Raw genomic sequence first — 16,812 nt, forward strand, 5'->3', positions numbered from 1 at the left:
ACAAGAATTGTCAGCAGAAATAGCCACATATGAGAGGGAGCAAAGTGGAGGAGACATTGAGCCGGATTTTCCAGTCCTTCCTGCCAGCAGGATCTTCCAGCCCCGCCGAAGGCAACCCTCCCCCCGTGGCGGGTTCCCCGGCGGCGGGAGTGGCGAGCCACGCGAAACGGCGTAGAGATAGGCAGGACCGCAAAATTCAAGCTACGGCCAATGACGAGCTGCCTCCGCCACCGGAAATCACGGTGGTGGGAGGGAGGGGCTGGAAAATCCCGTTCATTGTGAATGTGACTTAGGGTTGAAAACGCCAAGACAATTCACAAACCCATTTAGACACAAGGAGCTGCATTAATTTATTAGCTGGAGATGCATGAAAACTGGGCACATCTTAAAACAAGAATACATGAGATTCAATGGTTGGTTGGGTTGATTCTCGAATGGATGAGTCTCGCTCGTTGAAAGGGGCTCGCTAGTTCTGCTAGGCCGAACCACAACCCCCAGAATGTTACAGTTTGCAGTGTGACCGTTTGTTGACTCTGTTTTTTGCTCTCAGGTGTTTGAGTCTGTGGAAGAGGCAGAGGGTGAACAACTGGAGAAGGAAGTGGGAACTGACAGCGACAAACCGGCAGCGCCCATTCCAAATGGCACCGTGCCAAATGGCGCCTGCTCGCCAGACTCTGGGCACCCATCCTCTCGCAACTTCTCCACAACATCTGGCTACTCAGAGCGCAGCTTCAGCACGGAGGAGGTGATACAGTGCAGCCAGCAAACAGTGGCACAGAGACGGGGAAGCGGGCTAAACAAAGCAGAGGAAGGATTTCCTCCTCAAGAGGCATCACAGGAAAAGCAACCTTCCCTGGAGCGGCTACTGGAAGTAATTCCTACAGCACAAGGATCCAAGGAAGCAATTCCTGTGACGGATGGATCTGAAGAAGTAGTTCCTGTGGCGGATGGATCTGAAGAAGTAGTCCCTGTGGCAGATGAATCTGAAAAAGTAGTTCCTGTGGCGGATGAATCTGAAAAAGTAGTTCCTGTGGTGGATGAATCTGAAAAAGTAGTTTCTGTGGCAGATGGATCTGAAAAAGTAGTTTCTGTGGCAGATGGATCTGAAGAAGTAGTTCCTATGGTGGATGGATCTGAAGAAGTAGTTGCTGTGGTGGAAGGATCTGAAAAAGTAATTCTTATAGCAGATGGATCTGAAGTAGTTCCAATGGCAGAGAGATCTGAGGAAGTAGTTCCTGTGGTGGATGGATCTGATGAAGTAGTTCCTGTGGCAGATAGATCGGAAGAAGTAGTTCCTGTAGTGGTTGGATCTGAAGAAGTAGTTCCTATGGTGGATGGATCTGAGGAAGTAGTTCCTGTGGCAGATAGATCTGAAGAAGTATTGCCTGTAGTGGCTAAATTTGAGGAAGTAGTTCCTGTATCGGATGGATCTGAAGAAGTAGTTCCTATGGCAGAAGGGTCAGGAGTGGTTCCTATGGTGGAAGGATCAGAAGAAGTAGTTCCTGTGGTGAAAGGATCAGATCCTGACCATGAGGAGTCACGCGGCGACCTACCTATGTATAAAGCGGCAGAGAATATGACTGAGCAAGAGCTGGTTGAACGAGAAGAAGCCTTGCCAGTCGGGGCAGAGGTGGAAGGCTTTTGTCAGCAGCTGAGTATGTCTGAGAGCAATGCCCATGCAGCTTCCCCAGCCTCCTCCACTGGAGTGACGTACGCAGTGAGTACTCTGAGTCAAACCATTGGTGTTGCTATGGGAGAGCCAATGAGAGTTCTTGTATCATTTTCCTTCTGAAATTCCATCCCTGAAGTTTGGTCCAGAGCCAGTGGATCGATATGCTGTTACTTTTATCTTGGCCATGCGCTAATTTCCCGCTTTTTCCATTTCGTTTTTTAAAAAAGCAAAGCTTCTTATGTTTATCAAAGGTGAGGGTTGCTGAGAGTGGGAAAGGGAAAATATTTTTTATCCCAAACGCTCAGCCTCCACACTGAGAGTGGAATTTTCCCGTCCCGCCCGCCATGGGAATCGTAGCGAATGGGACACGGACTGTGCAGAGGCCTGTTGACCTCGGGCGATGTTTTCCGACCTTGGGGCGAGTGCGGCCACAAAATCCCGCCCTGAGTGTTCAAAACTGATGGACAGACAAAGGCCAACTGGTCTGTCGAGGTAGCCTCACACTCGTGATGGTCGAAGCTTCTAAACTAGACATTTGAATGTTTCACAAAGGGCAAAATTGGACCATCAGATTCAAAATCAAACCTAAATCTCTCTGACAGTTCCCCAGGTTATTTATAAAGCACTCAGAACATTTCCAAGTTCCTAAACTTCCACTCAATTTCTCCTGTTCCCACTTGACCGGTTGACCAGCCTCCCATCCATTGACTCTGTCTACACTTCCCGCTGCCTCGGCAAAGCAGCCAGCATAATTAAGGACCCCACGCACCCCGGACATTCTCTTTTCCACCTTCTTCCGTCGGGAGGAAGATACAAAAGTCTGAGGTCACGTACCAACCGACTCAAGAACAGCTTCTTCCCTGCTGCCATCAGACTTTTGAATGGACCTACCTCGCATTAAGTTGATCTTTCCCTACGCCCTAGCTATGACTGTAACACTACATTCTGCACTCTCTCGTTTCCTTCTCTATGAAGGGTATGTGTTGTCTGTATAGTGCGCAAGAAACAATACTTTTCACTGTATGTGTGTCAATACATGTGACAATAAATCAAATCAAATCAGGACGATTCCCCCTGATCTAGAGGACTTTTGCAATGATCTGCGGATCTTGGAGCCATGTTTCGTCGATGTTTTTAAAGTTAAAGGTCATTTATTTATTAATGCCACAAGTAGGCTTACATTAACACCGCAATGAAGTTACTGTGAAAATCCCCTAGTCGCCACACTCCGGTACCTGTTCGGGTTACACCGAGGGAGAACTTACCAAGGCCAATGCACCCTAACCAACACTTCTTTCGGATTGTGGGAGGAAACCCATGCAGACACGGGGAGAACATGCAGACTCCGCACAGACAGTGACCCAAGCCGGGAATCGAACCCGGGTCCATGGGTGCTGTGAGGCCGCAGTGCTAACGACTGTGCCGCCCTCTGGAATGGTATAATTTGATTAATTCCTTATTGGCTCGCACTGTTATAATGGCACTTGGCAGCATTTCTGTCAAGAAGTTGGCATGTTTTTTACTTGTGTTTCCGTTAGTCGAGCTACAGTTTGTCTTTTTAAAAATCTTGCAGCAAGAATTACTGGACATGTATACAGTTAATCTGCACAGGATAGAAAAGGATGTTCAACGCTGTGACCGTAACTACTGGTACTTCACACCGGCTAACCTGGAGAAGCTGCGTAACGTCATGTGCAGGTAAATCTTGTCCTATGTGAATTTCTGTATGAAAAATAAACTTTGATACGGTGCCTCATGGAATGCTGAGCTGTCGGGTTACATCCTGTGGGAATTGGTGTTCAATGTTCAACTTGAATTGTGAGGAGTGTGACCGGAATTCTATCAAATTATAATGGCTCGGGAAGCCCAACTGGGAAGGAACACAGTTTAGTACAGAATGCAAAGTAAAACCACTGCCGTGGTGGTGTGCCTACAGTTCAGCAGGCCCAGTCCTGAGCTTGCCGTATGAAAGGCTCAGGTAACAAGTTCCAGCCTGGGCAGGCCCCCTTGCCTGTTACCGGGGAAACTCGTACTCAACAAGCCCCACTGGCAGATCAATCAGTGATTCCCCACGGACATCATGGGGATTATCACACAAAGCTTAAAAAGAGTTTAGAGATGGGAGGGTAGCGTGAAGAGACAGGATTCCACACTTTTGAAGAAATGCTGGCTGAGAAGGGATAACGAAGAAAAGTTCTAAAGTTTAGCGAGGGAGCGAATACAACTTCTTCGACAGACTAGGCGCAAACGAAACGGACGATGGGATGAAAGTTCACCTTATTAATTATTTGAACATTGTTTGCTCTTTTTGCAGTTATATCTGGCAGCATTTAGAGATTGGTTATGTGCAGGGAATGTGTGACCTCCTGGCTCCACTCCTAGTTGTCCTGGACGATGGCAAGTTTATGATTTAATTACGTTTACTGGCGGTCGAGCAGCTAACAAAGGTTTTTTTTCTGTAAAGTCAATATTAATTGTCAGTAATAACTCTAAATTGGATTTCTAAAGCAAGGATTTTGATGTCTTTCTGGTCATTGTGCGACTCCAGTGTAACTCATTTACGTTTTGTAGATTAGGCCTGCAATCTGGCAGTGAGTGAGACAGCTTTGTTCTGTTGCCCATAGCAACAACAGGAGGCCTTAAAGCCTCTCAAGCCTGTTTTAGCTAATCGCTTTGATCATGGCGGATTCCGATCTTAACTCCATTCACTCACCTTTGTTCTCTCTCCCTGAAAATCCTTACCTGTCAAAACAAAATCTCTTAAGTTCTGAAAATTTTGAGTGAGTTCCACCCAGTCCCCACAGCCGTTGACAGCTTTCTTTTTGTGGGAAGGAATTTGAGATTTCCTCCACCCTTTTTTTGTGTGGAAAGCTGTATCCTGATGTCACCCTAGAATGATTTTGCTCTAATTTGAAGATTGTGGCCTCTTTATCCTGGATTTCTCCCACTAACTGAACTATCGGCCCCAATGTTTTAAGGCTAAGCTGATTTGACATGGGGAGGGGGATCTTACCAAAAAGATTCCAAGTGCTGAACGAGTGTGAAAATGGAAGAGAAACGTGCCGAATCTTTGGGAGAGCTCCCGGTCCCAATTGTACGGCACTTAGTAAAAAAGAAAGAGCCCAAATGTGATTCTCACCAGATGGGGGAATGGGCAGAGACTATTCTTGCTAGGAAGCCGGCTGCTGAGCTCCAGGGGCGCCATTGCACAGGTGCCATGATCTCCCAGTGCACTGTGTACACACAGTGAATTGAAGATCAGCTCGCGTTCTACAGAATCTTCGGCGTCTCCAACATCTTACGGCTCTGTTTCTTTGTACTTGATCTCTCATTTCCAGTGTCTGGCTGGCTGAAAACGTCCAGATTTTACTGTTAGAAATCCGAGAACCCGCTCTGTGTAAATGCCCCATAAAAATGAACAAGGCTTTGAGAGAGGTGATGGCCCAGTGGTATTATCACCAGACAATTAATCCAGAAACTAAAGTTCTGGGGATCCAGGTTCAAATCCCACCACGGCAGATGGTGGAATTTGAATTCAATTAAAAAATCTGGAATTAAGAATCTACTGATGACCATGAAACCATTGTCGATTGTCGGAAAAACCCATCTGGTTCACTAATGTCCTTTAGGGAAGGAAATCTGCCGTCCTTACCTGGTCTGGCCTACATGTGACACAGTAAGAAGTCTAACAACACCAGGTTAAAGTCCAACAGGTTTATTTTGGACTTTAAGCTGGTGTTGTAAGACTTCTTACTGTGTTTACCCCAGTCCAATGCCGGCATCTCCACATCACCACATGAGACAACCATAGCAATGTGGTTGACCCTCAACTGCCCGCCAAGGCCAACTCAGGATGGGCAATAAATGCTGGCCAGCCAGTGACGCCCATGTCCCAGGAATGAATAAAAACAAAAATGTCACAGCAAATTTGCATTTGCTGATAATGGTGCTGTTATGTTTCTGGAGTGGGGGGTGGTGATCCCCACTCCCCAACCACATAGGGTACTCCCCCCACCTCTGCCCGATCAGTTGCATGGGGAACCACGCCCCCCCCCCCGCCCCCCCAACCCCTGCACCCAACAAGCAGTTGAATAGGGTACAAAATTTAAAGTTTATTTATTGGTGTCACAAGTAGGTTTATACTAACACTGCAATGAAGTTTATAGTGAAAATCCCAGAGTCGCCACAGTCCGGCGACTGTTCAGATCAATGCACCCTGACCAGCATGTCTTTTAGACTGTGGGTGGAAACCTGAGTACTCGGAGGAAACCCATGCAGACACGGGGAGAACGTGCAGACTCCACACAGACAGTGACCCAAGCCGGGAATTGAACCCGGGTCCCTGGCACTGAAGCAGCAGTGCCAACCACTGTGCCACCGTGCCGCCCCCACGGCGGGAGCGAGAATTTAGCATGGCCAATGCACCTAACCAGCATGCATTTCGGACTGTGGGAGGAAACCAGAGCACCCGGAGGAAACCCACACAGACAACGGGAGAACATTCAGACTCCGCACAGAATGTGACCCGAACCAGGAATTGAACCCTGGGTCCCTGGCACTGTGAGGCAGCAGTGCTAACCACAGTGGCACCGTGCCCGATCAAGCAGTTGGAAAGGATACAACTCAGAGCAAGGTTGAAAATGTTGACGAAGATTGGAATCCAGTTGCCCATTTTAATTCTTTAGTGGCTTTCTAAACCAAGGAACAGCCTTTTGAATTGTCCTTCTCTAGACTTTGATGGGGTAAAACCGAATATAATCCTGCACTGATTCTGTTGCTGCCTGCTGAGATTGCACAGTTGACAGCAGCTTGGGGAAATCGACTGCTGCTGAGCTGACCTCCAAATTAGTGTTGGAGAGGATAGACTGGTCCAGCCGTGATTGGCAACTCACAAGAAAGATACCAGAAGCAACCTGAGCCTCTCACGGTCAGTTGTGACCGTGGACTATTCTGGAATGATTTGCAATCTAGCAGGAGGAAGCCAAGGATATCTTCCGGACTGACTGTGAGCCTCTGGGTCTATTGTGGGCAGATATTAGAATGACCTTCGACTGTGAAAGATTCAACTGTGCAATCTCAGCAACAGACTCAGTGCAGTCAGTCTAGGGATCGGCAATCGTCCATTTCAAAAGGTCGCTCCTTAGTTTTAGAAAGGGATTCCTCCATCAACATTTTTAACCGTGTTCCAAGTTCTGAAAGTGCTGAGTATTGTGTGGATCATGCAAACAAGAGCCTTCCCGTTAATGAAGAAAAGATCAAAGTTCAAGTCAGTCCATGACACACGCATTTCCTCATAACCCCAGCGAAGCTCAACTTTGTATAACACCGAGAGTGGGATGTGTGGGTTAGGGGGATTAGTAGGGTAAATATGTGGGGCTACGAGGATAGGGCCTGGGTAAGATGCTCTGTCAGAGGGTCGGTGCAGACTCGATGGGCCGAATGGCCTCCTTCTGCACGGTAGGGATTCTATGATTCCAAGACCCAAAACAAGCACTGTGGTTAGCACTGCTGTTTCACAGGGTTATGGGGATAGGGCCTGGGTGGGATTGTGGTCGACGCAGACTCGATGGGCCGAATGGCCTCCTTCTGCACCGTAGGGATTCTATGAAAATGAGGCAGAAATGCCATTGAAACAAAACTCTGTGGTTCGTAAGCTTTGCCTCCGATAATTGGGTGAATTAATACGGTTGCCAAACCTGGTTGGACATATTCTGGGTGATGCCATCACATCTGCCCCTCCCCCAAACACCTGTCATTGGCCATCCAAGATGTCAATCAACACATAACCCCACCTTCTCAAGGCATTTCAATGTGGCTGGGTTTTGACTTTGGAAATTCTGGTCACCCTGACAGTAATGGAAGTTGCTCAAGTATTAGGGATGGCATGGTGGAGTGGGTATGGCATAGGAGGACAGGACACCATGGGAGGGTGGGCAGAGGAACAGCATGGGAGGATGGGGCAAGGGGGTGCCACAGGAGGAATGGAGGGAGGGCATGGAAGGGAAAGCAGTAAGGAGAGGGACAGCATTTGAGGGAGGGAGGAAAGGGCATGCGAGGGGAGGTTGGGTGGACAGCATGGGAGGGAGTCGCGCCATGGGAGGAAATGGGAGATCACGGGAGCGGATAACATGGGGGAATGGCACTGGAAGAGACAGCTGGGAGGGATGAAATGGGGATGAGGACGGCATAGGAAGAAAGAATGGGGATGCCGATGATATTGGAGATGTGAAAGGAATGGAATGGGTCGGACATGAGTGGGAAGGCTGGAATAGTGTAGGATGGGGATTGAAAGCAGTATAGATACCAATTTCATCGCAAATGTTTCACAGGTCGCTGCTGTTGGGAATAATTTAGTTGTTGGAATATGAGCCTGGATTGGGAAGTGTAACGCTGGGCTTTGTTTCCAACCTGCAACTGCACAGTGCGGGCCGTAGGACTGAAAATGAGGAGTCGCTGCTTTGCGAAGTGTTTTCTTTAACCCCCCTCCTGCTCCCCCCACCCCACCCCCCTACCCGCGGGAACACCTCCAGGCAACTTGCAATCCTTCTGCCTGTCTCTCCCTCACCATTTCTGTCTTGCTGCCCTTGTACAGAGGCCATGGCGTTCAGCTGCTTCACCCAACTGATGAAGAGGATGAACCAGAACTTTCCACACGGAGGGGCCATGGACACTCACTTTGCCAACATGCGCTCTCTCATCCAGGTACACGTCTCTGATTTCACCCTCTCCAGTGCCTCAACAGCAAGTATTCATCAGACTAGTTATGTGAGGCAGAAAGGTTACTGTTAAACTTGTATCTAACCTTGGTTTGACCACAGCTGGAATACAGTGCAATAGTTCTAGTCTCCATAATATTAAAAGGACATAGAGGCACCGGAAAGACTGCCACATGGATTGGCTGAGGTGAATAGCATGGATGCGTTTCAGATAAGCCCATGAGGGAGAAAGGAATAGATGCTAATGCAGATAAGGTTTGCTGGGGTAGGGAGGGAAGGAGAGCCGTGTGGAGCTTAAATCACTCGACCTGGCGAGCCTGTTTCATTCATAGAATCTACAGTGCAGAAGGAGGCCATTTGGCCCATCGAGCTCGCACCAACAACAGATCTTACCCCCGTAACTCCACGTACTTACCCTCCTAATCCTCCTGACGCTAAGGGGCAATTTGTCATGGCCAATGCACCTAACCAGTACGTCTTTCGGACTGTGGGAAGAAACTGGAGCACCCGGAGGAAACCCACGCAGACACGGGGAGAACGTGCAAACTCCACACAGACAGTGACCCAAGGCTGGAATTGAACCCGGGTCTCTGGCGCTGTGAGGCAGCAGTGCTCACCACTGTGCCACCGTGTCGCCCGATATTCTATGTAAAAGCCAGTTAGTCTTGCGATATTGAGTCAACCCTGGATCAAAACTGGCTGAGGAATCTTGCCGACACTATCACTGACTCCACCCCTGCATCAGCCCATATGCTGCTGAAAGCGTCTTCCATGCCTTCGTTAACTCTCAACTCAATTATTCATAGAATCACTACAGTGCAGAAGGAGGCCATTCGGCCCATCGAGCCTGCACCAACAACAATCCAATCCAGGCCATATCCCTGTAAACCCAAATATTTACCCTGCTAATCCCCCTGACACTAATCTCCCAGCACTGCTGTCTCACAGCGCCAGGGACCCAGGTTCAATTCTGGCCTCGGGTGACTGTGTGTGTGGAGTTTGCACATTCTCCCCGTGTCTGCATGGGTTTCCTCCGGATGCTCCAGTTTCCTCCCACAGTCCAAAGATGTGGATTGGCCCTTAGTGCCAGGAGGATTAGCAGGGTAATTACGTGGGGTTACGGGGATAGGGTGGGATTGTGGTTGGTGCAGGAATGATGGGCTGATTGGCCTCCTTCTGCACTGTCGGGATTCTATGATTCTACGAACTGCTGGCCTTCACCAATCTGAGTAAGAAGTTTAACAACACCAGGTTAAAGTCCAACAGGTTTATTTGGTAGCAAAAGCCACACAAGCTTTCGGAGCTCCAAGCCCCTTCTTCAGGTGAGTGGGAATTCTGTTCACAAACAGGGCATATAAAGACACAAACTCAATCTACATGAATAATGGTTGGAATGCGAATACTTACAACTAATCAAGTCTTTAAGAAACACTTTAAGAATTCTCACTCACCTGAAGAAGGGGCTTGGAGCTCCGAAAGCTTGTGTGGCTTTTGCTACCAAATAAACCTGTTGGACTTTAACCTGGTGTTGTTAAACTTCTTACTGTGTTTACCCCAGTCCAACGCTGGCATCTCCACATCTTCACCAATCTAACATGATACTTTTCAATGTCGTTTCCCAATCCGCCACAGCCAATTTGCCCCTCAGACTTTAATAGTTTCCTCTGTTTAGATTTAAGAGACCCAAATTTCGGAGCAAGGTTTGTCCGACTCAGTGTGCTGCCACTGAGCTCTGCTGCTGAAAAGGACTCCGTCTATGTGTCAGAACCTTCCAGCGGGCCAGCCTAGGAGCCACAACGTGTATTTATACAGTACCTTTAACATAATAAAATATCCCAATGCGCTTCACATGAGCAACATAAAGCAAAATTTGTCAGCAGATGGCCAAATGCTTGGTCCAAGAGGGACTAGCGAGAATGAGGAACTGAAACTAATTGGCATGAATAAAAATATTGAACTGTAGAAATTAATGGGGCTTGTTATACAGCTTTAATTTAAACACCTTCCAAGCATTCCAGTTTAATGAGATAAACAAGAGCAGTAATTCAATTCTTTCTTTATTTAATACTTCTGGTACCAATTCAAATATAAACAGTCGCAGCTCATTAACTCTTTACTGAACTTAAACGCGAACTGAACATCAACTTTCAACTGAACTTTAACTCTTAAACTGCATATTAATTTTAACTGAACATCAACTTTAACTAATTAACTGAAAATAGGTACTACCGAGCTTAGGAAAACCTTGGCCAAGAAATATCCTTGATGTAGAATCTATCTTCTCCTTCTCTGAAGCATCCTTCAGGGCACAGGTCTTGTTGTGATGATTGGTCTTTTCGAGTTATCGCTGCCAAACAAAGGACTCACATGTCTCTTTATCCACAATTCTCCACTTTAGGTTTTAGAGAGAGTGCAGAGGTGGTTTACCAGGATGTTGCCTGGTATGGAAGGGCTTAGTTATGTGGAGAGACTGGGTAAACTGGGGTTGTTCTCACTGGAAAGACGGAGGATGAGGGGTGACCTAATAGAGGTGTATAAAATGATGAAAGGCATAGATAGGGTGAACGGTGGGAAGCTTTTCCCCAGGTCGGTGGTGACCTTCACGAGGGGTCATAGGTTCAAGGTGAGGGGGGGGAGGTTTAACACGGATATCAGAAGGATGTATTTTACACAGAGGGTGGTGGGGGCCTGGAATGCGCTGCCGGGCAAGGTTTTGGAGGCGGACACACTGGGAACGTTTAAGACTTATCTAGATAGCCACATGAACGGAGTGGGAATGGAGAGATACAAAAGAATGGTCTAGTTTGGACCAGGGAGCGGCGCGGGCTTGGATGGCCGAAGGGCCTGTTCCTGTGCTGTATTGTTCTTTGTTCACTCACTTCCGGAAGATTCCCTGTCACCCAGCCAACGATGTAACCAGAAACCGATCACATGGCTCGAACATCCAGTGAAATTACTTTTGAACAATGCCATTACGCTTCGTTCATTTGACATGACCCGTACGTGCAGCCATATAGATCGAAGCCATGCTGTCTCGGTTAATCTAAACAACTTCTCTTATCTGGGAAGCTTCAGATCACAGCTCCCAGACCAGAGCCTCTTTACAACCTGTATCTGGTTTTAGTCTATAAGTTGACCAAAAATCCCAACATGTTTAGCTCTCAGCCAGAATAGCCATTTTAAAGCCACCGTTGCCATTATTGTTGTTAAATCATTGTTGAGGTAGCCGTTCTTTCTCTGTCCACAGGCTAAAAGTCGATAAATCCCCTGGGCCGGGTGATTCCAGAGTGTTGAAACGGGTGGCTGTAGAGATAGTGGATGTGTTGGTGACCAGCTTCCAAACTTCTATAGATCCTGGAATAGTTCCTGCTAATTGGAATGTAGCAAATATAAACTGACCAGTTAAGAAAGGAGGGAGACAGAAAACAGGGAATTACAGACTGGTTAGCCTGACATCAATAGTAGGGAAAATGCGAGAAGCTATTGTAAAGGATGTGATAACCAGACACTTAAAAATAATGGTGCGATTGGACAGAGTCAACGTGAGTTTATGAAAGGGAAATCATGTTTGATAAACCTGTTAGAGTCTTTTGAGGATGTAATTGGCAGAGTAGATGAGGGGGATGTGAGGAAGATGCAAAGAGGCATCAAGGAGATTTAGACAGGCTGAGTGAGTGGGCAAGACATGGCAGATAGAACATAACGTGGAGTTATCCACCTTGGTAAGAAAAACAGAAATACAAAACATTTCTGAAATGATGAGAGTTTGGGAAGTGTTGATGTCCTTCATAAGGCACTGAAAGCTAACATGCAGGTACAGCAAGCAATTAAGGCAAATGGTATGTTGGTCTTCAATGCAAGAGGATTTGAGTACAGGAGTAAAGATGTCTTACTGCAATTATACAGAGCCTTGGTGGGACCGCACCTAGAGTTTGTGTGCAGTTTGGGCTTCTTACCTGAGGAAGGATATACTTGCCATAGAGGGATTGCAACATAGATTCACTAGACTAATTCCTGGGATGGCGGAGGAGATTGGGCATGTATTCTCTGGATTGAGAATGAGCGGTGATCTCGTTGAACATAGAACAGTACAGCACAGAACAGGCCCTTCAGCCCACGATGTTGTGCCGAGCTTTATCTGAAACCAAGATCAAGCTATCCCACTCCCTATCATCCTGGTGTGCTCCATGTGCCTATCCAATAACCGCTTAAATGTTCCTAAAGTGTCCACTATCACTGCAGGCAGTCTATTCCACACCCCAACCACTCTCTGCGTAAAGAACCTACCTCTGATATCCTTCCTATATCTCCCACCATGAACCCTATAGTTATGCCCCCTTGTAATAGCTCCATCCACCCGAGGAAATAGTCTTTGAACGTTCACTCTATCTATCCCCTTCATCATTTTATAAACCTCTATTAAGTCTCCCCTCAGCCTCCTCCGCTCCAGAGAGAACAGCCCCAGCTCCCTCAACCTTTCCTCATAAGACCTACCCTCCAAACCAGGCAGCATCCTGGTAAATCTCCTCTGCACTCTTTCCAGCGCTTCCACATCCTTCTTATAGTGAGGTGACCAGATCTGCACACAATATTCCAAATGTGGTCTCACCAAGGTCCTGTACAGTTGCAGCATAACCCCACGGCTCTTAAACTCAAACACCCTGTTAGAATGAAGAATGCCCTGAAGGATGCAAAATTCTTACAGAACTCAACAGGGTAGATGCAGAAACATTCCTGGCTGTGGCATCTAGAACCAGGGGACACAGAATGAAAGGTAGGCATCTTAGGACTGAGATGAGAAGGAATTTCTTCAATGGACAGGGTGGTGAATGTGTGGAATTATCTACCTCAGAGGGCTCAGTCAGTGAGTGGGATTTTTCCGGATCTTTGGCTCCTGCCGACAGACCACCCATGTTGTGGGTTTCCTGGCGGAGTGGGGTAGATTCAGTGGGAAATCCCATTGACAGTGGCGGGAAAAGGAGATCCATTGAGGTAAAATCAGGACAGAAGTAGGTAGATTTCTAGGTATGAAAGAAATCAAGGGATACGTGGATAGTGAGGAAAAATGGCATTGAAGGAGGAGATCAGTCATGATCTAGTTGAATGGCGGAGTAGGCTTGAGGGGCCGAATGGCCTACTCCTCCTATTTCCAAAATTCATATGTTCCAGGAACTGAGAACATAATCTAGAGTGATACTTTAGTGCAAAACTGAGAGGGTGTCACATTATTTTGGGTATCATACTCAAGCTGGGAGGTTAAATGTATTCAATATTAATGTATTCAAGAGGCGGCGTGATATAGCATCTGAGGTGAATGGGATCAAAGGTTATGGGAGAAAAAGCAGGATTAGGCTATTGAGTTGGACGATCAGCCATGCTCATAATGAATGATGGAGCAGGCTCGATGGGCCAAATGGCCTCCTCCTGCTCCTCCCTTCTGTGTTTCTATATAAATGGGGAGGTGTTGAGGTTTCTTGGTACTATTTTAAAGAAAGAGAAGATAATCCCAGTGTTGTGGAGAACATTCATCCCTAAACTAACATCACACAAAAAACAAATCAATTCTTACACACAAATTACAGCCCCGTAAGACTGCGAGAGAGGTCACAATAGCTCAAGAAGGAATGATTTTCTGGTGCAGAGTTTGGTTTTGAGGAAGAGAGGCTGAGGAAGGTTTGTGTAGTTGGCAAAGAATGAGTTAGAGAAGCAGAGAGAGATCAGAGTATTTAACAGAGTGAGTCCCTGCAGAATGAACTTTGGTGTAGTTGAAGCTTAGGAGGAATAGGAGAAAGTTTATAGGGTCAATAATAGGGCGGCACGGTAGCACAGTGGTTAGCACTGCTGCCTCACAGCGCCAGGAATCCAGGTTCAATTCCCGGCTTGGGTCACTGTTTGTGCAGAGTTTGTACATGCTCCCCATGTCTGTTTCCTCCGGGTGCTCCGGTTTCCTCCCACAGTCCAAAGACGTGCTGGTTAGGTGGATTGGCCACGCTAAATTGCCCCTTAGTGTCAAGAGGACAGGCCATAGGGTTATGGGGGAATAAGGCCTGGGTGGGATTGTTGTCGGTGCAGGTTTGATGGGCCGGATGGCCTCCTTCTGCACTTGAGGGATTCTATAACAACCATAGCTGGACTGGTGAAAGCTGAGAGAGCAATCGGCAGGTTAGCGACAGAGAGTGAGAGACTGGAACCCGGAGGGTGAGGGGAATTTCCTGTCAGAGCTCGAACTGCTTCTAGCGAAAAGGCTGACACGTTCCGAAGGTGATGTGTGTTTGTGCTGCTGTTCCAGATCCTGGATTCGGAGTTGTTTGAGTTAATGCATCAGAATGGGGACTATACCCACTTCTACTTCTGCTATCGCTGGTTTCTGCTCGATTTCAAGCGGGGTAAGTGTAAGTGGTTGTAACCGACCGTACTTCCTCCCATCTTCTTCTGTTTTGTTTTTGTTCCCTACTACATCCCTCCTCAGACCCACTTACCACCTTGACTCACTCGCCCGTACAAAGTGGGGATGGTCTGTGTCTCAGAGCAGCAATGGCTGCGGGAAATGCACCCACCAGCATCGCAGAGAGACCCAGGCCACAGGTGGGTGATGGTGGGACGGCTGTCACAGGGCGGGTGTTGCAGGGAAGGGAGTTTAAAGTTTATTTATTAGTGTCACAAGTAGGCTTGCATTAACACTGCAATGAAGTTGCTGGGAAAATCCCCTGGTCGTCACACTCCGGTGCGGGTACACTGAGGGAGAATTTAGCACGGCCAATGCACCCTAACCAGCACGTCTTTCAGACCGTGGGAGGAAACCAGAGCACTGGGAGGAAACCCACGCAGACACGGGGAGAACGTGCAGACTCCACACAGACAGTGACCCAAGCCGGGAATCAAACCCAGGTCCTTGGCGCTGTGAGGCAGCTGTGCTAACCACTGTGCCACCGTACCGCCCCATATATATATATATATTAGCTTCATACATGAAGAATGGGGGACACCGCAGCTCCTGGAGCTAAGGCCTGCCATTTTTAGGGGATGAAGCAGCGCCAGAAAGCACATTGTTGCATTTTTCGCCTCTATTCCCCCCAATCCCGCCCGTGTCTTTGCCGCTTTGAGTTCCTGCAGCCTGTTCCCTCTTTCTCCTCCGCAGAGTTAGTCTATGGTGATGTGTTTTCGGTCTGGGAGACTATCTGGGCAGCTAAGTACACCTCGTCCACTCACTTTGTGCTCTTCATCGCACTGTCGCTGGTGGAGCTCTATCGAGACATCATCCTGGAGAACAACATGGACTTCACTGACATCATCAAGTTCTTTAACGGTGAGTGGGAGCAGGGCGGGGTCTAGAACACCAATGGACTGGGTAACACATGGGGGTGCTCTTCCGGTCAGCTCCTCCATGGCTGGCGCTGTGAGTGCAAGCTATTAGTGAGCCGCCTTCAGTCCCCACCACAGGAGGTGGAGGATGAAAAGGAGTAACAACCCACTTTTTCTTTATCCTTTGAAGGGTAGGGGGTTTTAGTTCAGTCGGGCAGCATGGTGGGTGCAGGCTTGGAGGGCCGCAGGGCCTGTTCCTGTGCTGTAAGGTTAGCGAATGTTCCTGTGCTGGAGGTTAGCGAATGTTCCTGTGCTGGAGGTTAGGGCCTGTTCCTGTGCTGGAGGTTAGCGAATGTTGTCCCATTGTTTAAGAAGGGGAACAGAGACTTCCCCGGGAATTATAGACCGGTGAGTCTCACTTCTGTTGTCGGCAAGATGTTGGAAAAAATTATAAGGGATAGGATTTATAGTTATTTGGAGAGTAATGAATTGATAGGTGATAGTCAGCATGGTTTTGTGGCAGGTAGGTCGTGCCTTACTAACCTTATTGAGTTTTTTGAGAAAGTGACCAAGGAGGTGGATGGGGGCAAGGCAGTGGACGTGGTATATATGGATTTTAGTAAGGCGTTTGATAAGGTTCACCATGGTAGGCTTCTGCAGAAAATGCAGATGTATGGGATTGGGGGTGATCTAGGAAATTGGATCAGGAATTGGCTAGCGGATAGGAAACAGAGGGTGGTGGTTGATAGTAAATATTCATCATGGAGTGCGGTTACAAGTGGTGTACCTCAGGGATCTGTTTTGGGGCCACTGCTGTTTGTAATATTTATTAATGATCTGGATGAGGGTATAGTTGGGTGGATTAGCAAATTTGCTGATGACACCAAAGTCGGTGGTGTGGTAGACAGTGAGGAAGGGTGTCGTAGTTTGCAGGAAGACTTAGACAGGTTGCAAAGTTGGGCCGAGAGGTGGCGGATGGAGTTTAATGCGGAGAAGTGTGAGGTAATTCACTTTGGTAGGAATAACAGATGTGTTGAGTATAGGGCTAACGGGAGGACTTTGAATAGTGTGGAGGAGCAGAGGGATCTAGGTGTATGTGTGCATAGATCCCTGAAAGTTGGG

General features: G+C 47.6%; 1 protein-coding gene across 1 annotated transcript in view; it reads left to right on the forward strand.

The window, feature by feature from the left end:
• The window catches only part of sgsm1a (small G protein signaling modulator 1a), a 130,284-nt gene that overhangs the window by 111,295 nt on the left and 2,177 nt on the right, over positions 1-16,812 (forward strand). Inside the window, exons 18-23 of the mRNA XM_078226108.1 lie at positions 551-1,717; positions 3,246-3,370; positions 3,987-4,069; positions 8,265-8,374; positions 14,678-14,774; positions 15,527-15,694. Coding sequence (XP_078082234.1) covers positions 551-1,717; positions 3,246-3,370; positions 3,987-4,069; positions 8,265-8,374; positions 14,678-14,774; positions 15,527-15,694 — 1,750 coding nt within the window. The remainder of the gene's footprint in view (positions 1-550; positions 1,718-3,245; positions 3,371-3,986; positions 4,070-8,264; positions 8,375-14,677; positions 14,775-15,526; positions 15,695-16,812) is intronic.

Source organism: Mustelus asterias, chromosome 13, assembly GCF_964213995.1.
Source record: "Mustelus asterias chromosome 13, sMusAst1.hap1.1, whole genome shotgun sequence".
Classification (NCBI taxonomy): Eukaryota; Metazoa; Chordata; class Chondrichthyes; order Carcharhiniformes; family Triakidae; genus Mustelus; species Mustelus asterias.